The sequence below is a fragment of the Tribolium castaneum genome, chromosome 9 (assembly GCF_031307605.1).
Source record: "Tribolium castaneum strain GA2 chromosome 9, icTriCast1.1, whole genome shotgun sequence".
NCBI classification, from domain to species: Eukaryota; Metazoa; Arthropoda; class Insecta; order Coleoptera; family Tenebrionidae; genus Tribolium; species Tribolium castaneum.
In genome coordinates, this window is record NC_087402.1 from 11,084,538 (window position 1) to 11,109,444 (window position 24,907).

At 31.7% G+C, this 24,907-nt stretch overlaps 2 protein-coding genes and 1 non-coding gene across 3 annotated transcripts in view; 2 read left to right on the plus strand and 1 right to left on the minus strand.

Annotated features, from left to right (window-relative positions):
- Positions 1–361: 361 nt before the first annotated feature.
- On the plus strand, positions 362–2,048 carry LOC662704 (uncharacterized protein). The gene has a single exon (XM_968787.5). The coding sequence runs from the start codon at positions 456–458 to the stop codon at positions 1,935–1,937; it is 1,482 nt and encodes a 493-aa protein (XP_973880.3). The 5' UTR covers positions 362–455; the 3' UTR covers positions 1,938–2,048.
- A 4,015-nt stretch (positions 2,049–6,063) lies between these two features.
- The window catches only part of oaf (out at first), a 95,795-nt gene continuing 76,951 nt past the window's right edge, over positions 6,064–24,907 (plus strand). Inside the window, exon 1 of the mRNA XM_008194632.3 lies at positions 6,064–6,256. Coding sequence (XP_008192854.1) covers positions 6,158–6,256 — 99 coding nt within the window. The 5' untranslated portion in view covers positions 6,064–6,157. The remainder of the gene's footprint in view (positions 6,257–24,907) is intronic.
- On the minus strand, positions 19,781–19,853 carry TRNAR-ACG (transfer RNA arginine (anticodon ACG)). Its single transcript has one exon. It is a non-coding gene; the product is annotated as a tRNA-Arg (tRNA).

Genomic DNA, 24,907 nt, shown 5'->3' on the forward strand with positions numbered 1-24,907 from the left:
GATAATGATTAATCATTTCTATAATCAATATCACCGACTCTCCGAAATCTTATTCAGCATATTTTTTTCGAATTTTTTTTATTGTGGTTATTATTATTATTATTATTATTATTATTATTATTATTATTATTATTATTATTATTATTATTATTATTATTATATTATATGCTACTATAATATTATTTTTTATTTTTTATACAAAATATGAAACTGAACACTTATTTTCATTCAGTTTTCAGTTAATGTTCGGCTATTGCTTTAAGATCATTGTTTATTTTGATTGCATACAGTATGAATAAACGTAATTGTTTCATTATAAAAAAATCAGTTGCGCCTGTTTTAGACAGTGTTCTACACCAAGTTTTTATAGGCTTCCGTATTACCAAAAGGTGGCACTAAAAGAGAGAAACACACATGAAACATATCTTATCTGACCTTTAAGGTCACTAGTTGCCATGCTTAATTCAGTGAAGTTTTCCGTGTTAAATAGTCACTTAAACGTAAGAAAAATGTCAGTGCAAGTGCTCAAAGAAATATTTACAAAATCGGTGGAATCTGTCCAACCTCAAAACCTTATCACTAAACAAGTGAGCGTCAGCTCTGGCCATCTAACGGTTTGTGGCCACACTTACCCGTTACACAAACCTTGCTACGTGGTAGGATTCGGCAAAGCTGTGTTAGGCATGGCTTTAGAGCTTGAGAAGTTACTAAAGGACAAACTGAAGATGGGGGTAGTAACAGTACCAAAGGGGATATTTGAAAATTTAGAAATTCAATCAAGCATTAAATTTATCGAAGGTGCAAGGAATAATATTCCCGATGAGGAAGCTTTGAGTGGAGCTTTAGAGATTAAAGCTCTCGTGGAGAGTTTAGAAAAGGACGACTTGTTGATAGTTTTGATATCTGGCGGAGGCTCGGCTTTACTGCCCCTTCCCAGACCTCCAGTCACCTTGACGGAGAAGCAGAATTTGATTAGGGAGCTATCGATTCGAGGAGCGGATATTTTAGAACTTAATTGTGTCCGCAAGCAAATATCGGTGCTAAAGGGTGGAGGATTGGCCGAGTTGGCCTTTCCGTCTCGAGTTATCTCGTTGATTCTGTCCGACGTTGTTGGGGACCCTCTGGATTTTATCGCCAGCGGTCCAACTACCCCCAATTGTGATAATGGCAAAGATGCCATCACAATCATCAACAAATACAAGTGTTACGAGGGCCTTTCGGCCGCGATGCGAGCCGTCCTAGGCCAGAAAAGAGAAAATTGCTATTTTCCGCCAGTTAAAGACGGCAAATACGAACACGTCGATAATTTCGTAATAGGAAACAATCAAATTGCGGCGGAAGCGGCCCGCCAACACGCAGCTTCTTTCGGTTTTCAATCAACAATAATATCAACTTCGGTAACCGGCAATGTGGCGCAGATAAGTCAAATTTACGCCGATTTGGCACGCACCATTTGCAATTCATCGAGCAAACAAACGCTGAAAGATTTCCTGGAGACGTGCGGGTTGTGCGTCGATCCCAGCGCTGTTGATACTCTAATTAGCTTCGATTTGGCCAAAGAGATTTGTGTAATAGCCGCTGGTGAGCCGACTGTTGTGGTCAATGGCAGTGGAAAAGGAGGACGCAACCAACAATTAGCTTTAGAGCTTTCGGTTCGACTTAATAAGCTTAACATAAAATCGGCGGATATTTCATTTCTCAGTGCGGGAACAGATGGAATAGACGGCCCAACTGACGCCGCTGGAGCAATTGGAACTTCGGATTTAGTTAATAATAGTCTCGAGGAGAATATTAAACCCGACGATTATTTAAACAATAACGATTCTTACACGTTTTATTCCAAATACTTGCAAGGGGAACATCTTATCAAAATTGGACACACGGGCACCAACGTCATGGACATACACGTAATGCTCATAAAACCGAAGCGGAAGTGAATGCTAAAAGGAAGCCAGCGGCTCGATGAATGCTTGAACAGTTCAAATCCAAAAATTTATTTTTAATGTTTCCTCGACTTGCTGGTTTCAATAAAACTTTGGCGCTCTAAATATTGATTTATTATGGCTTTCACCTTTCCCATTGAATATTTTTTTTATAAAACTTAGTAATAAAGTAATAGATTCAGCTTTAACCATTTCCTTATTTTAATTAATTTTTTCTCTTGGCTTTTAGTCTGGTGTTAAAACGCTGATTACAGCGAAACTAAAAGAGTTAGGAGAAACATCCAACGTTGTTAATGTAGAATAGGAGGCGGAACTAGCTCTTAATTTTTGGATGGGTCAATAGAATTTTTGTTGAACCCAAAATGTAATTTCAGTAATAAATAATCTAATCTTTTTTTCTAAAGTCTGTCTAGATTTCATTTTATTTTTTCTGCTATCAAAATATTTAAACTGATTGAAGAAAGTTGGAAAGTTAGTAAAATAAAAAATAAATTTTAAAAGCATGACAAATAATATGAAATGTGTTGTCTATGAATTTTTTTATCGTTTAGAGTTGTACCAGTTTTGTAACTTCTAGCAAAAAGTGTACGAACAGACTGAATCCTTATTTGCTTAAAATACTATTAAATCTCAGTTTGTAAAATATGTATTTAAAACTATTGTTACTAGTTGTTAGAGTAGTAAGATAATAAGTTAAATAGACTTCGCTCTTTCTGATTTAATTTTACATTAATTATTATAACCAAAAATGAAGTTTTTCGTGTGTCATTGATTTACAAAAAATGTCTAGGTGTTCTTTATGATTTTTCAAGTTCGACGCTGAAACTATAAGAAGTATTTGGAAATCTGTTTTTTTTTTAATATTTTTTTAATGTATAAAGTATAAAGCATACGAGTATGTTGCTTTAACTTAACTCAAGTTTTTACCAAAATTATTCTGATTTGTATAAGTTTACAAAATTTTTATCTCAGTTCCATTCTAAAAATTTTGGCAAAATAGAAAAAATCAAAGTTAATAAACTAACCAGACTAATGCAAGAATAGCCCAAGTTTAACGAGAAAATAGTTTGTAGAAATAGTATTTTTTAAAATAATATTCCACTGGTTCTACAATTGTAAAGGTAGTTTTAACTTATTTTTTTTTACTCACAATTTTTAATAAACGATTAGGTATACGTAATTGCGCTAAACTTTAATCTCTTCGGCGCGGATTTCTAGAGGAATTCGGATATAGAATTTTAGCTACCTGAGACTTTAGGAAGGAAATAAATAAATAAATAAATAACAAGTATTTTCTGCGACATTCAAAAAAATTTGAGAAAATGTAATTTATACTTTGCGGATATTTATTTTTTAAACATGTAATAAAGATTACCAGGATTATAGTGTAGGCTAGACAATAATAGCATATACAATGTGTTCAAAAATAGCTGTTTATCAAGTCACCTTGATGAAATTTGAAGGTACTGTGCCGCTTAGTTTAAATTGTGAATGCCGTCAAAGTGGCAGATCTGTCAAAATAATTCAAAAAGCCATCGCATCTAAAAACGAAAAAATACACAACAAGAAAATTCACGGAAATATAAAACACAAATCAAGACAAACATTACACTTGAAACAACTTTGCCGAAAAATGCAAAAAATGTGAGTAAAAAGTTAATTCAAAGATTTGACAGAGATGACAGCACTCAGAAAGTACAATTAGTATTATTTGTATTGGACGAAGTGGCACATTGAATTTTAATTTTATGGACGACTTGATAAAAAACTTTTTTTGATCACATTGTAGTACTTACAGTGTGTTTTTTAATGATTTTTATCTAGTTATCTGTGAATTTCTCATGTAAAATCCGAAAATGCCGCTTCATAGAACTAATGATAAGTTTTTAGACATCGAATATTACCATTCTCCATTTATTAAATCTTGAAATCGGAAATACGCTTCAATAATAAAAGTGTTTCCTTGCATTGTAACAACTGAGTTGCATTTTAACAAAATTTTTTAAAGAAATTAATTGAAGTTTACAACTGACGGATTTGACATTTATTGACAGAGGATTTATTGAGTACAGCTGTACAATTTTTTTGCATGTAAACTAATTTTAAAGTTAATTAGATGAGAATCATTTAAAAACAGTTTGTACAATTACATGCAATAATATTTCGCAGCGTGTATCGAGAGCTGAGTAAGCTTTTAGTATCAATAACAAAGAGCTTGATTTCCTAGTTCGCTAGTTTCGCCACTTACAAGGTTTTAAATGGTTTTAAGACATTTATTTAAAAAACATTTTTTGGTGTTTGGAAATTTATTATTTTTTATTTTCTCAATTACGACAAAATTATTTGAAAAAAAGGGACTGTTTTAATGTAACCAGCATAAAATGACTCGAGGACTTCATTGGCGCCAAAAAAATTGCAAAATGTTTAATAGTTTTTTACTAATGTTTTTTTTATTTTATCTATTTTAACTTTTGTTAACAATTTTCTCGAAAATTTAAATAAGCTTAATAGGGTTACATGTAATAATTTTGAGTTATTGCTTGATAAATGCTTTGGATGCCGAAAAAGTCCAAATTTAGACAAAAAATCGGAAAAAAGAACTTCTTGAAATCGAAGTTATTGACTTTGTTGCACTTTTAATGAATGTAGAGTGTACTAAGGACAAAAAAGTGTAAAAATGTTTTTTATATTTTTTGAAAGTGAAATGATTACCATAAATTTAAGCTAAAAATTTTAATATTATTAGATTTTTGTAATACGTAAAATGAACCGTAGAAATCGCTGAAACAAACTGTTGCTCTGGGAATTCTAATTTTCCAGCAATGGATTTTTTTTAATAAAAGTGAATATTTTGCTGCAATTTAATTTTAATTAATAATAAGGAATAATAAGAAATTTTAGAAAAATTCACATCCAAAAAATTTTAAACTACATAAATTACAATGACTTGAAACTAGTATTTAAATTCTCTGTGGATTTATACTTTTGTATCTAGTATAGAAGAAGCACAAATCAAAAATTTATGCTTTATCAATTTATCATACACGTACATTTACAGTTTGAAAAGGTGGCAGAGTTATTCGCAATTCGCAACAAAACAGAAAAGAGCGCATACAGCAGCATTTTCTCAATGAATTAATAATTTTGAGTGAGCCAGAAAAGTGGAAAGCTCAAGGGTGTCTTTCAATTCAAACAAAATAACTTTTACCTAATAATTTATTAAACTATATGTTAGGACCAGTTTTATATTCCAAATAAAGAGACTTATTCCTAATGTTGATTTGGAATGTGAAAGTTTTGTCAAAAAATCCATAGCTACTACCACATTATAAACTACATTTTATGCAATGCTCCTTTAAATTTGTTCATGAAAATGCCTTTTAGACACAAAAAGGTTGTATTGTCGTGGTAAATTAATGCTAATTAACGGAAAAACGTATATTTTTGCAGCGATTTAGTTTATTTTTAAATAATTATACTGAAACTGCTCGCCGGAGCTTACAAAACAAACCCATTCAACTGTTAATTTAATTTTAATACTTTAATAACACGCAAATTTGAAATAAGTTTCCGGTAATTTAACCCTGAACCCTTTCAACACCCGAACCCATTTTTTCCTCTTTTTTGCTGTTACTTTTGCATTAATTATCAAAGGAACCTTCTGTAAATGACAGTTGTAAATTAGATAAAAACATTTCCCGGAATAAATCTCCGCTAATCCTGAATTTTAAATCATCAAAATATGGTAAGGAATGCAGCGGTGAAACTTTTCCAAAGAAAAACACGGCCCAACTTTACCTCACAAGTGTATTATTAATAAGTTTTAAGTTGATTTACATTTTTTCGTTTTAATTTCTAATTTTATAACACGGCTACAACCACGCGTTACACTTTTTGTTGTTGAACTGGGTTTGATTGATTCATTACTTATGTGTGCCCTTTCGAATGACAAACTTCCACATACATGTCAACTGTGTGATTGCTTTAAATGTTAAATAATGTTTGTTTTTCCCCGACAACCTCAGTTAAAGTTACCGACCGAATCGCAACGAAGCGACACGAATCGATATCATCATGGTATGTATACTGCGCAACGCGAAATGTGCTCTTAAATGAAACGCGTGTTGCCTACCACACCGCATTGCACGTTTGACAGCTGACGTGATGGTTGGTGTTATTGTAGAACTGTCAAAATTGTGAAAAATACGACCGAAATGATGAACTGGCGGTGGTTTTTCAATATTTTGGTCGGACTTTTGTGTCTCGTCGTCGATTTTAGTGACACGCAGCTGGTCATCAACGTCCGAAACCAGGTTAGTTTTCGGAGGGCATGTTGTAACCTTAAACGCAAGTTCGACACTATGTTTACACGTTTGCCGATTGAAGATGTCATGTTTTCGTGTTTTTTTTCCCAAAAAAATAGCCCGCTTTTTCAAGAAAAAATATTTTTACTGTTTTTTTGACATCAAATATGCGGAAAATATTTATTACGATTTAATAAATTAAGTGCGCCATTTGATATTTTTCTATTATCGAATCGAATTAAAAAAAAATAATAAAAATTCGTTGATTCTTGTTAATGCTTGTAACTACATGTGTTTTTATTTACCTCTTTACTTTGTGCTTTTGATGTTTTGAAAAGTTTAAAAGGAGCTTTTCCTTTATTCGGGCGGCGACATTTCGAAGTCAAAAAAGGACAAACTGTTTATTTTTGATTGACGTGACTGCCATTTCTCCATTGAAGTTTAACTCAAAAGCTTGAGAAACGACTAACCAATATATTTTTCTGCATTCGTCGGTAAACTAGTACTTTTCGACACAAAAATGACCGAAATAGTCCACTAAGTCGGCTGCTTTTAAAAAAATTAAGGGATGTTAATGTACACCTCAGCAATAATTCCACTTTTTTGGTTGTTTGTGATTAAAAAATTATTTTTTTGTGCGAATCGCTTAAAAAATTAAGCCACATGAAGAACACCAACGTCGCATTTTTTCTCAAAATTAATTGTTATAATTTATTTAAGCACTTCAAAAATTATTAGCTACTGTCATTTTGTAGTTTTAATAAGAGATCTAATCATTATTAACTATGTATTTTAAGTTTTTATCAACCTTATTTAAAAAAATAATTTGGAAAAATGCGACGTTGGCATTTACATAGTTTAGTTTTGAAAAAGCTAATGTTAACTAAATATGAACCATGAAATGAAAAAATAGACCGGAGAATATACAGGATGATTTTTTCTAAAGTTAAAAAATATGTTGGTTACAAACAAAAAACATGTGTAATGTGTTCTATTATTACTAAAAATTGTTGTTTAGAAAAGTATATAGCGTGTTAGGAAATGGTTTAGCAAAAATTTTAAGGTACATAGAGAATGGCAAGACAAATCGATTAAGCAAACTTAATGTAAATCAAAATTGCATAGTTTTCCCAGTTTTCTCAAAAAATCGTTCTGAAATTAAAGTTCCAAATTTTGAGAACCGCTGAACTAGAATTATAAAAATTAGCGTGAATTTTAATATTATTGACAAACCAATTAACAATTAACTTTTTGGTCTACTACGTTATCCTTCTATTTCAAATTTTTGTTATTAAATTTTACAAAAGAAAAAACAATTTTTTTTGTCACGACCGACCCATGCACCTCCATCTCAATTTGGTTTAATGAAAAAATTAACTCCTAATAAACTACTATAAGCCGCACAGTGGCTTGTAACAGGTGGGTTAATAAAAATGTCTGAAGAAAGTACGCACTTGATAAGGGTTTTTAACTCGTCTGATTATGACAAATTCACATACGAAATATTGCTAAGCCGTCCTCTAACACCCTGTATAAAGTTATAATCATTTAATAAAAGCTAGTAAAATCTATTTGCATATTGACGTTAAATAATTTTATTAGTAAACACTTTCATTAAAATGAATGATTTTAATTATTTAACAGGTATGTTGGAAGTAGCTATGTATGAAAAAATATTGGCAATAGTATTTTCTTTTATTTGTCGCTTTCTGACAAAAATAGTGGCATTGTCTTGTTCAAACGATGCAAGTGGGTTTTATTTATTTTTGTTATTTTTTTTTCAGTTTGATAATTTTTTTAGACAATAATTTTTAGTAAAATTAGAACACATTGTACGTGATTGTACAAAATATAATCTTAGAAATGATGAAAACAAAATTGTAGGTTTCAATTGCTATTTAATTACTTTTTTGTTTTTGAAATCGGTCTATAAATATAAATTCTACAGCACCTGCCATTTTTTTAAAATCACTGTGTTTATTTTGAAAATTAATAGGCGCATAAAAATCTGCGTTTGCTGTCTATTTTTTTCTACACATGAGTTTATTCAGAATTTTTCAGAATTTTTCTATTGTATCGGACGGGACACTTGGCACATACTTTTAGGTTTCATTTTCTGTTTGAACATATCAATAGAAGTGATTTTTTCTTTATAGGAACTTAGTACTAAGTCAAACTTTTTGCAACCTACAATTTGTAAAATTTGCAATAGAGCAGGAAAAAGAAATACAAATTGATGACGGATGGGACACAAAAAAGACCTTTTATTTTTATCATTAAACAATCGTTATAAAATTCTGCTCATTTAAAAGGCACTAATTCTAATAACTATTTTTGAAGTAAAAGGTAGAAATTGTTGAATTTTTTGAAACCACGAAACCGAATAAAAAGGCAATGTGTAGCAACATCTGATTAACTTACTTTCTTTTACACGTGACACAAGAATTAATCTTGTTTATAAAAATAACTGTAAAAATTATTTACACAAGTTTTAATTATTCAAGATTATAATAATATTAAAATTAGACAGTGGAAATTAAAAATTCTTGATTTTTTTTAACGACCTAAGAAATAAGAGCAGCATTTATTGTTTGCAGTAACGGACGGGACAGCCACATTTACGAAAATAAAAAAGTAATGTTACTAATACATTTTCCGATTTACATGCTCTAAACTACCAAAAACTAAAAAAACATTCTTCAATTATCCAACAGTTGTAGTACGTCAGCTGTCTACAGTATGTTATGTTATCATCTACAAGGCAATGTATGCAAATTTTGGAACCCACTGAATTACTTTAATTTAAATGATTATCCTCTCTCATTTTCAATCCAAAAAAAAATAACTTTTGTCGCAAAATATACAGACTGATCCAGAACAACTGGCAACAGATCTGAAAGTATTTTTGATCATAATTTGCTACACTGCAACCGGATTCGGTCTTAATAATTATTTGACGTACAACCCCACAAAATTGTTGAATTATTGTTAACTGAAAGTGCACTTTATTGGTATCCTATAAAATTTTAATTCAGTGTTGCCAACAGACTCAGTATTTCTGGATCAGTCTGTACATTAAATATACAGACTGATCCAGAAATACTGAGTCTGTTGGCAACACATTTCAAAGTATTTGTGCTCGTAATTTGCAACACTGTAACCGAATTCGATTTCTCTTGACAATTACTTGACGTACAACCCCACAAGAATGTCAAATTGTTGTTAACTGGAAGAGTACTCCATTGGTATCCTTGAAAATTTAAGTCCAGTGTTGCCAACAGACTCAGTATTTCTGGATCAGTCTGTAGATTGTGTATTATTAACTGTCAGGTTGCATTATTTTTGAAACAGCTGTTACTATAAAATATACTCTTAACTGACTCGTCGTACTAAGTACTATTGTTTGAATATTTTTGTAGTTTTCAGTTAAATATTAATCCTAAAATTGTGTATAGTTTAATACCGATCTATTATGTATGAGCATTTAAGGGATGAGCCAAAATGTAGCAGACGTTTTAGATAAATAAATACTGAATTGAACATTAATTGTTTATTAGCCAAATGCAAGAGATTACTGGGATTTAATCTCTGAATAATTTAGCACAACATTAATAATTGTTTTTAAGAGTTACTTTTCAACAGTCATAGTTTCGTTTTAATATTTGAAAGGAGAAAGGGTTTCAAATCTAATTTTTTTTGTTTCTGTTTGATTATTTAAATTGATATTGTGGTGGCGCTATAAGGAGATCAAGTGATAGGTTTGGAACGCACGGAGTCCTAAAAACGCCTTAGAAGGGTTCTGGATAGCACTGGGGAGTTTGTTATGAGTCTATAAATACAATTCCTATCTGTTTTCATGAGGAAATAAAATTCTCTTAAAACAAGGCTTCACTATTTTATTCATGTGGATACGGATTACGAAATACGGTTAGTAGTGAGTTTGTTTCTATTATTAAAAGAATTGGGTGGAAGCAAGGTTTCGGAACATAACTAACGGAACTTATTTTATATTCAGTCGGATGATAAAAGAGATGGAAGCACGATATGAACAAGAAAGTTATTTGTATTTTGCTGAGAAACTGCACGATTTATACGACACGGTGGTGTTTTATCAAAAATAAAATATGTGGTATTATCGAAAAATGGCTTCAAAGATGTCAAAGGAAGGAGCTGAAAAACAATGAGAAGCACTCGATAACGAACTTTTGAAATATGGATAAGTGGAGTGGGAAAGCATACTTTTCTCTCCGATATTTCTATTGTGATAAAGCGTTAAATATTAATTTCCGCTTATCTCTCCCCACCTGAGTGTTGACTGACTGCATAATAATTAAATCGAAACGAGGAACTTTTAATCGCCTTAACTTTGTGTAGGTTAAATGAATAAATCCGAAAGCTTGAAACAAAATAGAGCTTTAGGATGATCTATAGCATTTTTAATAGAATTTTAAATGAAGAATTGCCCGACAAAATTTGTCTGCTGGGTAAAGTTTATGTAAATTGCAGTGAGAATAAGAATTAAATAATTGAAACGCCAGCAACGAGGTGCTGAAAAATTTCAAACTCACAAAGAATTTGTGATGTTGCAAATAATTTATACAAGCAGGCAAACCATAAATAAAAGTCCGGACACGAAAGTAAAGCTATATTTTCTATTCAGTTCCGGGATGGTCATCGGGCTTTGTTTTTAAGTCTTTGCCAGCGAATGTGAAGTATTTGTTCTATTTATTTGCAAAACGCTGTCACATTTGATACGGGTTTGGAACCATTTTCATTTCGCCAATAATAATAGGGGTGTTTCTTTGACGTCATTCAATCGATGAAAACACGTGGAAATAAAATTACCAACTTTCTTATTAGACACGGACGACACTAATTAAAAAACCTTTTTGTACCTACTTTATCCGCATAATAAAATTTAATAAGCCCGGCAATTTTTTATTTCGGGGAAAAATATAGATATGGGAATATAGTGAGGCCATTGTTGGATTTACAACACAGAAGCCTGGTTTTTATTGTCCAGCGTCTGGTGTACAGCTCCACGCTATCATAAAACAGCCCCTAAGACAATTGCGGCGAAAATTCGTGTTCATGGGTACAGTCACCCAAAATGAAAATGACGCGTTCATAAACTAACGAATTTTGAAGTTTGTTCCGACGTTTGTCAATTTGAGAGGTCAAAATAGTATATTATATAAATATATAGAGGGTTTAAAGTGCGGCATTTAATCACGCGAGTGGATCTCGAGGGCAACAACCACTCAAGGGATTTAGGCACTTCAAAATTATTTTTTTTTTGCACTTCCGCGACTACAGGTTCTAAAGAGGGTTATTTATTTCGTATGGAATAAATGTAATCCCTGTGACTACAGTTGATACTTTAGTCCCGGAAGTGCAAACAATATTTTTTAAATTTGTTCGCAAATTTTAATTATCAAGATTGAAGTATTTTACTCGTAGCCTGTTCCACTACATTTATTTTTTTTTGAATGAAATACTTACTTATTTTACAAGATTTGCTGAAGAAAGCATTTAAAATCGATAAAAACGTCGAAATTTTTGTTTTTTAATAATATGCTAATTTTTATCGCTTTAGTTTATTTTTGTGCGATATTGCATAATCAACAAAAGAAAATATATTGACAATTGTTGTGGTGTCATTCTTACTTTTTTAAATTCTCTAGCTGAAAAATCACGGAGGTTTTATCGGAATTGATTTCGTTTAGCTTAATTTGCTCGATTTAGTATTAGCCTATTTCTGAACAAGAAATTCATTGTACATAAATTTTTCAAAAATAATTTTGGTTAAAAGTGTGCAACTCAGAAGCACCAAGTAAAGTATGTATATATCTATATCTATATAATTCTTGTTTTTTTAGTGTTTTAGCATATTTTTCAGTCATTTATGTGATTTGATCCACCTTATTTTTTTTTTAATTAATTCGCACAATTTAGTGCATTACAATTTTATTTTGGAAGATCATACCAAAAGCTTTATTTGATTAGTTTCACCCGATTTGATTCGTTTTTGATCGAAATTTCTTCAGAAATAAGTCGAAAAACTACTGTTAAAAAATTTTACTTTTATATTTTTTAAGTAAGTAAATTTGTGCTAGAAGTTATATCCCATTTCAGTTCATAGTCGAATTTTACAGCAACGCATTTGCATTTTTTGGAGTGAAATGGAGCATAAACTGAGGGTTTCTGATGGGTTTTCTTAGCTCAAAATTTGCCGCTGGGTTTTAGTTTAAAACGGAATTCTTTTCTTATACAGAAGCTCTCAATTTCACTTTAAAAAATTCAAATGCGTTGTAGCAAAAATTTTACTATGAACTGGAATGAGATATATTTTACCTTAGTTTCTTATAAGAAATAATAAAATTAATATAGGTATCATTCAATTTACTCGATTAAAACACTGTTTCCTTTTTCGAATGTTTTGATACCTAGTGTGTAGAGCCACTAGATATAAAGGAATTATCTCCTAAAATTTTCTAGAAAACAAATCAAAAATTTCTCCAAGATAGCCCAAGAATTCGTTTTTTTGTCTATTTAAGTACGCTTTTGAGATAAAATTATTTTTTTTTTTAGAAAAAGCAGGTGTAAAATTAGTTTATTTCAACTAGATTTCAAAAAATCTATTTAATGCTGGTACTGGATCTTTTTACAATAAAAACATTTGGTCAAAAGTAATGTTAATTCTGCCTTTTTTGAGCTTTTAAGCAAGTTTTAGATCTAAGAGCTGAGCTTTCTTCTTGATATTCTTAGAGAAGACTGAAAATTTATCAATTCAAATTCAAAGTTATATTATTTTTGTCTTTTTTGAGCACTTTTTTCGGTCAGAAACGCAATTACATATTTCACAAATTAGTTAAAAGTAAAGTTCTTTTTTTCGAAAAATTTATCTAAAATAATCTAAAATTGATGTTATCTCATCTTTTGTAGGTCAAAACTGATTTATTTGGGAAAAACTGGTTAAAACGCTCTTAAAAATCACAAAATAAATAAATTTAATTATTTAGCTCGTTTTTAAGGCTCGTCATAATAAAACGAAAAGTCACATTTGATCGAAAATTATGTTTTGTTTTTTAGTTAAAATTTTAAATTTAGAGGCGCCACTAAAACAAACCGAGAAATCACCAAACTAGATAAAAAACTTGCTTTTTTGTTTTTTTTTCAGCCAAAATGAGAAATTAAATCGCAGAATCAACAAAATTGGTCGAAATAATTTCTAACTTTTATGTCTTGCTTTTTTCATCTTGAAAGGGTCATTGAAGCGTGAAGCGTCATTAAATTAATCTGTAATTAAATGCATGATTAACTGGTCACGTGACCAAATTGCACAAATTTTATTGGTCCATTCGATTTATTAACTTTTAACAACGAATTAAATTTTGACAAAGCTTTCTATAAATCGGTCCTAAGTTTTGTCTCTAGAAACATTTTGCTAAAACTGACTGAAAAATCATAAGATGTGATCAAAACTAATTTATCTTTCAGATAAGACACCTCAAAATCACAAATGAGAACACACTTTAAAATAAGAAGCTAAATGAAATGAAATGAAAAAGGACTTACCTATTCCTACCTTTTTAAGCCTTCAAATCCGCTTTCTTACCTAAATAAACCGAGTGGAAAAATCTCATTCTATAGGTTAAAACCCATGTTAAAAAATAACATTTTATAATTTCTGAGTTTAATTAGTACATTTATAATGCAGGCACGTATTTATTTTGCAAGAATTGGCAAAAATAATAAATCTTCAATTGTTCATTAATTCGAAGTGGTATTCTAAAGAAAATGAAATGTGTAACCCTGTTTTGTTGTACATCCTGAATTCTTAATGGCCCCCAACTCCAGGAGAAGCCTCCTCCAAGCGATTTATTGTCACAGTAGGTATTTATCAACTCTTTGGCCCTAAATTGACGATTTTTAACACCAAATCGCTGCATTCAACGGGCGCCTATTTATCAAAATTGTAACAAACTGGATTCGTAACCTCTCGAAAATTTGGCCTCTGTCTCTGGATCATAAATCTCACTTACAGGGTGTCGAGAGGCCAATTTTATTTTGATATTGTAAAATATCACGATTACTCGCTTGTAAAATGATATTTCTACCGTTGTCGGAGGTTTAATCATATTTGCCTCCGGAAAAGCGAATTAAGCTTTTCGAGAATTAATTATTACACGGCGTAACAACGCAATATTAATATGAAAGCGCGCCGCGAAATTTATTCTTATGTCAAATTACGGAATTTTGTTGTTCACGCAGACCCGGACAGGAATTTCGATCGATAATAATGGGATGGCAAATATTTTGCTCCGATCGATTCCTCCTTCAAGGTAAAATCTTTTCCAGCTGATGAAATTTTAATTAATTAACATAATTGCCTTAAATTCATCATCAGGTGTTGTCTTATTTATTTTCGGTGCGGTTAATAATTGACTTTGTCGTCATGGGATTGAATTATGGAACGGTGTGAGTCTCAAATTCTAAAACTTGGCGAAATTAATTTCAAAGGATGTGTGCAGTGTTCTAGTCTAGCTTGAAAGCGCTGCAGGTGGTTAGATGAAATCTTAATAGAGCCCATTAATATTTATAGCGGCTTGATAGCACGGGCTTTTTCCTCGTCGATTTTTTATTTATTTTGTAATAGTCGTAGAACAGGGTCCTGACTGTTGCTAAATATTTGATGATCATAAATTGGGAACGTTAATAAGTTTATAGGGAAGTTTTAATTACATCGTGAATTTCTCTGAGCTTTGTCTGCTGATAAGCGGCACAATCTTTTGTCGTTTTAATTGATATTTGAACCCTTGGGCCCATCCGAAGACTATAATTTAACTCTTCATTCGCGACTTCTTCCCCGGTCCAGACAAAGCGTTGTGTAAACAAGTTGTAAACCTTTGAAGCTGTAACGGGATTACGAAATTATAAAACCATCTTACCAAAGCAAGAAAATCCAATAAAGTACGAAATTAAATTGGAGCAGGGCTAGAGACCGAAAGCTAACAAGGTCAGATATAATGTTTGGAGCGTCCGCGGAAGAAAAAGGCGTCGTGACGCCCAATATCCAGCGTCGTCTAGACTTGAGGCCGCAATTTATAAGGCGCCCGCTGTCGGTTCCACACACGACGGATTTATCCGAACGATTTCGTCGGAAATATCGCCAGGAAATTAACTCGCATTAATCTCCAACATACGATATTATACACAGGACACGGCCGTAAAAACAACGTCGTCCACCAATCCATAAATTTTACATTACGACAGGACTGGCATTATTGGGAAAAACAGTCCTCTGAGGAATTTTTTAAGAGACTTGCGGTGTAAACTCCATCTAAATCTCGTTTAGGTGCGATAAAAAATGTATGTGGAGGTGGCGAAGCCAAAGAGCTAATTGAGATCATTACTCAAAGAGATCGACGGCAATAAATGGAAGTTTGCAACAAGCGGGGTTTTATAAAATATTAATTACAGCCTGGTATATTCACACGTTATTAGAGAGTCAGTCTCGTTACACGGGATGAGGAATTGTTCTAAATAACTTATACGTAATGCAAGGAAACGGCTTCCTCTCGGAAATTCTATCTACGTCCCGATTGGTATTAGATCAATAGGTCAGATGCAGCAACGAAATGGAAAATGTGCCAGGTGAGGTCGCGAAGAAATTTCTCAAAATGCCAGTGATAATTCGAATTTGTGGTAATATTTTGACACAAAAAGAAGCAAAAATTATAATGCTAATAATCGTAAAAAACTTATTTTGATGGATTTTGAATTATATTCGAGAGATTTCATCGAAGCAAAGTAAAAATTTGTGAGGTTGAATCGAAATTTTTTTATTTTATGTTTATTTGTAATTTGGAGTTTTCACAAGTTTATGTAAACAACACAAACCGAAATTTTTCTACGAGACTCCAAAGACAGCATATTCAGTATATTTTGCACCTAAGAATAGTCGCCATGATTATGTTGACACCCCATTTTGAATTCTATGCATCGCAAAAATTTTCTCTGAATTCTCTCCAAGAGGTCAATATCAATTCTATAAAACGGTGACCATATAACAAAATTAATGAGTTGCAAAATTAAACCTAGAAATGCCTTATCTACATTTGCCTAGAAATTTAGAGTGTTTTTCTCCAAAAATTTCATGTAATTCTAATATTTGTTTCAAAATAAAGTTAATGAAAATTTCGAAATTGCATCTTTAATGTTTTATGTCCTGTGAAACTAAAACAGTTCTGACACTTTTAACCTATGGTTTCAACTGAGAATAGTGTGACAACACTTGAATTATTTTGCAAAAAATAAACGGAAAATGACATAGTTTTTTCAGAAATGCGTTGTTTAATTATGCCGACAGATTTAGAATTAAATTTCTTACAAAAAAGTTTGCGAGACCATATCTCTATTTTCAATCGTTTAGGCTCCAAAGTCGGAATTGTTTCACTTTGCCGATGGTCAAGTATTGCGAAGTTAATTAATACCTAAATCGTTGAAGAGAGAAATATGGTGTTCCGAATCTTTTTGTAGAATATTTATTTCTCTAAATGTTCCTTACATTTTTTTGTATCTTCGACGGTATTCGCAGCGTTTTTTCGAATATAACATGGAACGCAAATTTTTGCGCACTGTTGCATATTTATCAAAACCCTGAGAATACGGTTGTTTTTCAGTCCTTAAAGTTATAGGAGTACAAAAAATGTATTTGGTCTGAATTTTTTTTTAAGTTTTAGTTGATTTTTGAGAAGATTAGGTTGGAAGTTAATTTTGTTAACGATTTTCTATAAGATTTAAAAGATATACAGAGTGTTCCGTTTCTGTTGTTACAGATTTAAACATGTGATAGAACATTGAATTTTAAGACAAAAGTTTTTTATAAAAATGTATCGAAGAATACTTCGTAAGGGAGGAACATCCTCTAAAAGGGTGTTTTTTAAGTGGGTTTTTTTCAATATTTCAGAAATCATTACAAATCAAATTACAAACTTTGGTACAGTTAATAATCTTTATACGCCTAATCGAATTTGAGGATCAAATGTAGAAATTTTAATCAGGGGCGTCCTAAACTTGGGGGTGTAGGGTGAAAACTATCTTAACTATTTTGGCTTTAGTTTTTTGACACTTTCAGCAACAAAGTTATAAGTTTTATAGTATTTTACACAAAAATTGTCTCTTGTGTTGTTTCGATACTACTCACCGTTTTTGAGTAAAATCGATTTAAAGTTTATGTTACAGGGTATAAACCGCATGTAAATCAGGGAGCATGACAAGAGCCAAACTGAAATATGGTTCTTTTGTTGTTAGACTGCATCAGTTTGTAAGAAAATGTCGACGTTTCGCCCGTTTTTGTAAGGGGCATCTTTAGAACCGGTTCTGGCTGCGAAAGTCTGTTTATTCCTAATTTGCATGTCTGTTACATAAATTTTAAATTAATTTTACTCAAAAACGGTGAGTTTTTGTGTAAAAAAACCATGAAACTTAAGATTTTGTTGTTGAAAGTGTCAAAAATTTAAAGTCAAAATATTTAAAGTAGTTTTTAATCTACACCCTCCTACTTTGGGACGCTCCTTATTCAAATTTCTTATATTTGATCCTCGGATTTGATTAGAGGTATAAAGATTGTCAACTGTGTCAAATTTTGTAATTTTATCTGTAATGGTTTCTTAAATATTGACCTAGGGGGTGTAGCTCCCTTACGAAGTATTTTTTGATACATAATTATAGGAAACTTTTGTCTTAAATTAAATGTTCTATCACCTGTTTAAATTTGTAACAATAAGAATAGAACACCCTGTTTATCCAGAATCGCACAAAATTTTTTGGTAGGTTATACTAATTTTTTTCAATTTGTCGTTTCATGCCAAAAACCTTGAATAAAGTAGTAATAATAACCATTTATAACTAACTGATTTATAATGCATGTAAATGTAACTATCATTAGTTTAGAATATTAATGCGATAGCTTTGTAATGCGTTCTGGTTGCAAAGCAGATAAATGATAATAATTTCATTTGTTCGGAATTCTATTGATCTGTTTCGATTTACATTTTTTTAGATAATTTAATTCTTTTTAATCGAGTCGTGTTGTTAGAATATATGTTTTTGTAATTTGCCGCCATTTTGATGCTTTAATAGGCATCTTAAAGCACTCAACGTCATCAAGTGCGATTGTGTAATAGCCATTATCTGACAGAACATTTTACGAAAATTTTTAGGTTGGCAAGGAGCAAATTCGGGACCGTATTTTTGCTAATTAAAGGGGCGTTCATGAAAGATTACCTCTATTATCATCCATACTCTTGTTTTTTCACAAATTTTGGATAAAACAAAAATTTTAAATCAATTTTTTACTTTTAAAATTGAAACATTACCAACCGTCACAAAAATCTCTAAATTGACTAAAATAATAATTTTTATTTAAAAACTGAAAAAAGAGGGCAAATTACAAAAAATAGTATAAACATCGTTTCATAAGACCTTAAAAAGCGCTAACGCCACTCGTTTTTGAAACTGAATTCGTGCTTTAAGACTGGTTTCATCAAACTTGTTTTTTAATATATACTATTAACGTAATGTGTGACATAATTCGATTTCCTTGTTGTGTTGCGGAGACAAAGATGTTTAAATTTAAATTAGGAAAGTGCTCTTTTGATTATATTTCTTATTAGCTAAGTTATTGTAACATAAACTACAAGGAGGTGGGTTAAAGTTTAATAGCTAGAAATTTTAGTTAAGTCGGTGCATAAATCAGATAAATTTATGGATTCGGGGAAGGCGTGCGTTGATTTCGATTTAGGACTCGCGTAAAACGCACTACCTATACCAATGTCTCTGGAGACTAACAAGTTAATAATTGGGGTTATCATTTTAGTCGTCGCGAGTGTGTTGAACAACAAATTAATTTGTAGTTACCAAAGTGCTAGTTCTGTATCTGATAGTGTTATTCATTCATAAACGCCGACAGTTTACATTTTCGTTAATTTCATTTGGTTCCAATCCTGCCTATAGAACGCATTACCGAAACAAATGGGATCAAAGAAAGTAAATTTCAAGGATCAAAGTAAGTCGTCTGCAGACTAAATCTCTTACATCTAAATCCGAGCGATGGCATTGGGTACGGTATTGTGAAGGCGTCGGAGCGAGAGCTCTAAAAATAAAACTATTCGTTGGAAAGTGCCGTGGCTACAAAGAAAAAAAGTAACCAGTTATTGATGTTTCCGACGTCTGTTTCATTTCGGTTTTTCCTTATTCCAACATTTGCAAACTGCAATTATCTAAGTGGGAACACTCCTCTAACATATTAACTTGGGTGCATGCGACCTAATAAATATTCCGACTGTGTTCAAGTGGTCTAAAGCCTGCTATTTGCCATCCGGACGACCACCTAGGGATGGTTTTATGACCGGGAATCGTAAAAACTAGATAAGATACTGGAGGCTTTACACGACATGTGTTACATTAAAGCAGCACCCAACTATTTACGAACTTTTGATACGTAATAATTAATTGGGAAAAAAGGATCGATCCTGCCAGGATTCGAACCTGGAATCTTCTGATCCGTAGTCAGACGCGTTATCCGTTGCGCCACAGGACCTGCTGCTCAGAATGTGTCAGCGTTGGTTCACTTTTTTTAGCAAATGGCTTTAGCAACATTTTTCCACCTCTCGAAAGTTTTCGCTGAAGTGTATTGAACCTGAATAGGTAATTAGCCAGCGAACTGGGAAGTGTTTATTTTAATTTCCCGAAGGGAAATCGTCAAAGTTTGCCTAAATCTGGCGGATATTTGTGATTATTACAAGTTATAACAAAGAACGTTAAAACTCTTAAGTTTTAGAACAAGCGAATCGTGCTTGAGCGAGTTCAAGCCGATAAGAAGTGTCGCTTCCTAGTCAAATACTCAAACTTGCAACGGATGCATCAAGTTTTTGATTAAAGTAAATTGACGCGACGAAGTAAACCGTTGGCGAGTTTATCGCCATTTATTTCGCTAAAAGGTCGTGACAGAATGAAAAGAACGAAATGGTACTGCGGTTTTACACCAGAATCTTGACTATCCGTCCACTGGGTGATATATAGGATACGTCGGAGGCGGTTTGATCGAGATTGGTGACCATTGTGTTAGATCAATGGGCCGCCATGAGCAACAAAGCTCTCACCATGTGACTTATTGCCGTAACAAGCTCGCTTCTTCGCCTGTCACTAGCCTTGTTAATGTCAATATTAGCTCGTTTCGATGCGAAAAATGTAGGAAACTAATAACGCATTTTAATTGGCTTCTTCTTGTAAAACGGAAATGAAATATTTTACAGTTTGTACAAAGCTAGGATTATTGAGGTAATTTAAACAGCACGGGAGAAAATAAAATTCACACTGAGCGAGGTGCATGCAACAAGAATGCACTGTCTCAAATTAAAATTGGAGCTTTAATGTCCAACTGCGAGCTTCAACGACGAAAGCATTTAATTATAAAAGGCGCCCAGGGTTGCAAAATTCCACACTACCCATCAAAGGTTTTTTTGTGCTTTTGGTAATGTTTAATAATTAGCCGGCTTTGTGAAACCAGCCCTTCATTTTTTTTTTAATTTTTGTGCCCAAACTGTAATTTGTAATCATTGTTTTCGTAATTTGTTAGAAGTAATAGTGGACAACTATTATTATTTTATTCCATTATTCTATAGCCGGATTCCTAGTATAAAAAAAAAGTTTTTAAAAAAAATGCTTTTATCAAAAGATACACTAAAAACGAAAAAATAATGTATTTCTAGCAAAGGGGAAGTACCCATGGCAACATCAATAACCAAGAAACGTGAAGAATAAATGGCATCTTTTTAATGATTTTTTATTATAATGACCATCAATTCCATGACAATTCCATTTTTTTTAATTTTTGTAAAATTAATATCAGTATTTATGATTAATTTCAAAGTGTACCAATAAAAAATAACGTAAAGTATTCTTGGATAACAGGTCTTTAATGAGACACTTGTTTCTATTTCAAGCACTCTAGCTACGCCATCGTGCTCGAAAAATCGCGCGTGTTTTAAAGACCTCAATATCCATTTATAAATAACATACTTTAATAAACTATTTAAAAATTAATAAAAAATAGAAACGGTGTTTTCTTGATGACATTAATAGTATGTACGTTTTGAACAAGGTCTAATAGACATTAGTTAAGTTCTATTGATCTACAGGGTGTTTACAATTAATTTTCAAACTTTTTAAACATTATAGCCTTTTATTCTGCTTATTTCAAATGGGAACTCCTGTTTATTTTTATACCATTCGATGGGGAATTAGAAAATGAACATTTTTTCTTATTGCAACCCTAATGTAAAAACATATTCGGAGTTATTTGCTAAATACTATTTCTGCCAATAACAAATGACTTTAGTGATTAAAAATCGAACACAGTTAAAGTTTTTGGCAAAAAACTCTGAATTTGTTAGGATTTGCAATACAGTTGTAATAACAAAAAAATGCTTTTTTAATTCTGCATCGAATGATATAAAAATAAACAGGGTTGGAGTTATCTTCATTAAATTTGTCAATAAAATAATTAACAAAACAAATTTTTGGCAAATAACTACGAGTGTGTTAAGATTAAGAAATAATAGCATGTCGTTGAAAAAATATAACGTCATACTTTTTTGGGACACTCTCTATAATCAAAAATATTTTGCTGAAATACGTCCTAGAGTATAAATAACGACTACAAAATACCAAAAGACCAATTTTATTAATAACTGAGCTACAGAAGACGGGAGCTAAGATGGGCCACCCTGTATAGGTTTATTTATCGACCTGTTTAAATAAGGGCAAAATTATACTTATAATTGGACATACGTATCATGCGATCATTACTAGATTCGGTTTTTTTGATAAACTTGATCAATTATGATAAATAAGTGATAAATTATACAAGTTAAAAAAATATTAAAGCCTGCTCCAGTTTTAAATTTAAATGATCACATGGTATTTACGAAGTATGGTGTTCGATATCTAGGTCATTATGATTGAAACCGGTAACTTGTTGTTTGTAAGTCCTTTATTTGACGTTGAAGTAGAATTTCCTTCTATGCAATGTATAATATCTTTATTTGCCTTGTCAGCATTTAATTCAAGTTTGTTTGTTGAAAAAAAATGTAAATCGATCAATGGTGTAAAAAATGCTTACGTTTTTAATTTTTTATTGTTTTCATTCTACATTAATTTTGCTTTACAGCAGATTTGAAGAAATGTTAATGTTAATAATAATAATAGTTTATTATACAGGTAAAGAAAAGTTGGGTTTCTCAAACGAGTGCGGAGCACGAGTTTCAGAAAGGAATCACGAGCAGATAATGCCAACTTTTCTTTACATGTATATTACAACGTTTTCTCTTATAGGTGCATTGAGAAATTTTGTTAAATTTTTTTACCGATGGAATAAAAAATTCAGCAATAGAATAAAAAAAACACCAAATAGAATAAAAAAATCACCAAATGGCTACTTTATTCTATAGAATTTTTGTTGTATGGCTAATTGAAGAAATTTATTAACTAGGTGTATTGCTCAGTCCAAATCCGGGTAAGTAATGTAAATTTAATTTCTCAATTTTTCCTCTTAAGACGACATGAACTACTTTTATACCCGATTTTAACACTGACAATTGTTTATAAAAAACCAGACCATAACTAAATGAAACAATGTACCATAGTTACCACTTGTAGAATAAAGGTGTACCACCTCTACTCATATCTATGGAATAAGTAACAATATTATTAATTATTAAAAAAAATACCAATTATTAAAAAAATATTGGCCATGTAGTAGAAACTCTGGAGTGGCTACTTTTTAAAGTTGTTTTTTTTTCAAAAAATTGTACAATATGTACAATATGTGCATATTCTGTTGGTGATATAATGAAAAATAAGCAAATAATAGAACCATATAAGTTACGTCTATTAATCTATTTTGAAGGACCTCCACTTCTTGTTTCAGTTTCATTTTGTGAGTGAATATTTTGATTTTATATAAATGCGCGCATTCGGCTCTTTTATATTTTAATACCGTGATTTCCCGAAATTAGTTCGCACAAAAACATTAATTCCATATTGCATCAAGCTGAAACCAATATAGTGTTATCTAAAATTTACAGCCGCATTATGTACAAAATGATGAAAAACGTGTATTGGAGCTTTTTTAAAAATAACATAAAAATGATTTAGTAAAGCCGTTATTTTTATGCACTGATGCAATCTAAAATCGAAATGAAACTTTTATCATCCTTTAATAATAGATACACGGAATTGTGGAAGACCTCTCGCAACGATTATCCCATGAAAGATTCATTGGTGCACTAACGTCACACTTGATCTCAAACTTTTCAAAGAAGAAAAAAATCCAGCATTAATAAGAAATGCTAACGTGGCCATTACTAAACGTGCCCTATCGTTGAACCTCTGTTTGTCTTGTTATACTCACCGGAAAATCCTTACTAATCAAATAAAATTTTCCTTCTGAAAACACGCACAAAATTCAATCCCCAACCGAGCGCCATTCCCGCTCTTTTATTTCTCCAAGATCCAAGTGAAAGCATCTTTAATCAGACGAAGCAAAGATTTTATCTCAACCCTCACTTTACATAATTAGAGAAAAAGTGCTCTCGAACCGAGCCCTAGGCGATTAGTGTGCAAACACTTGAGAGGTGCGAAGCCGGCCTCAGGTTGTCAAGGGACGCCTGAATGTGTACCTAAGCTGTCAGGACTTCAACAGCCCTAATTTAGACTTGTCTATGCTACATTGAATCGGACCTTTAAACACGGCCGATTTTCCTTTCACTCTCACCCGAAATTGCCACTATCTTATATATTTTCTTGATATAAACCTGATGTTGCGTTCTAATTAAATTATTCGGTAAAACCCGATATGCCGCAACGGTAGGCCATATAAACAAATATGGAGAGAGAAATTGGGAGCAATGTATGCTAATGTGTTTATTCAAAGTCGGTGGCTTGGGATACACAGATCTAGAAGATAAACATTATTTTAGGCTTAGACGGCCTTCAATAAGTCGCAATCCCAAAAACATTGGACCTGAACTAAGTTCATCCAAACACGCCTTCTGATGTTATTATAATTTGTAAACCAAATTTTTCTAACAGTAAATTGATTTAATAATACTAATAACAATAATAATAAAACTTTATTGTAAATATAAAAATACATTTTACAAAGGGAAACACTTAGCAGCTGTTTTCTTCCACTGGCCTTATAATAAACTACAAAAAAACATTACAAATACGTTGCACAACATTAATTTGAGAATAACAGGTCATTATTTTTTTCTAAACGACTTAAATGACATTTGTAAATATTTAATAAATTTATTTAATGGCGTCGGAGCTAAATAAGAAAATTGTCTTTATATTTATTTTTTGTAATTGTTTACGAATGCAATACGAACTAGATTTGACATTTACATTATGGATATCACTCCTGAAAATTAACAAACTAAGCAAGTATATAACTTCGAGATCCAGAAAACAGTTACTTAATGAAAAAAGTGTCTATTAATACATTCTTTTTTAAATAAAATAATTAATTAATTTCGAAATTGATTAACGGTCAACGAAAAATATTTCTTTGGGTACATGGATACAGTA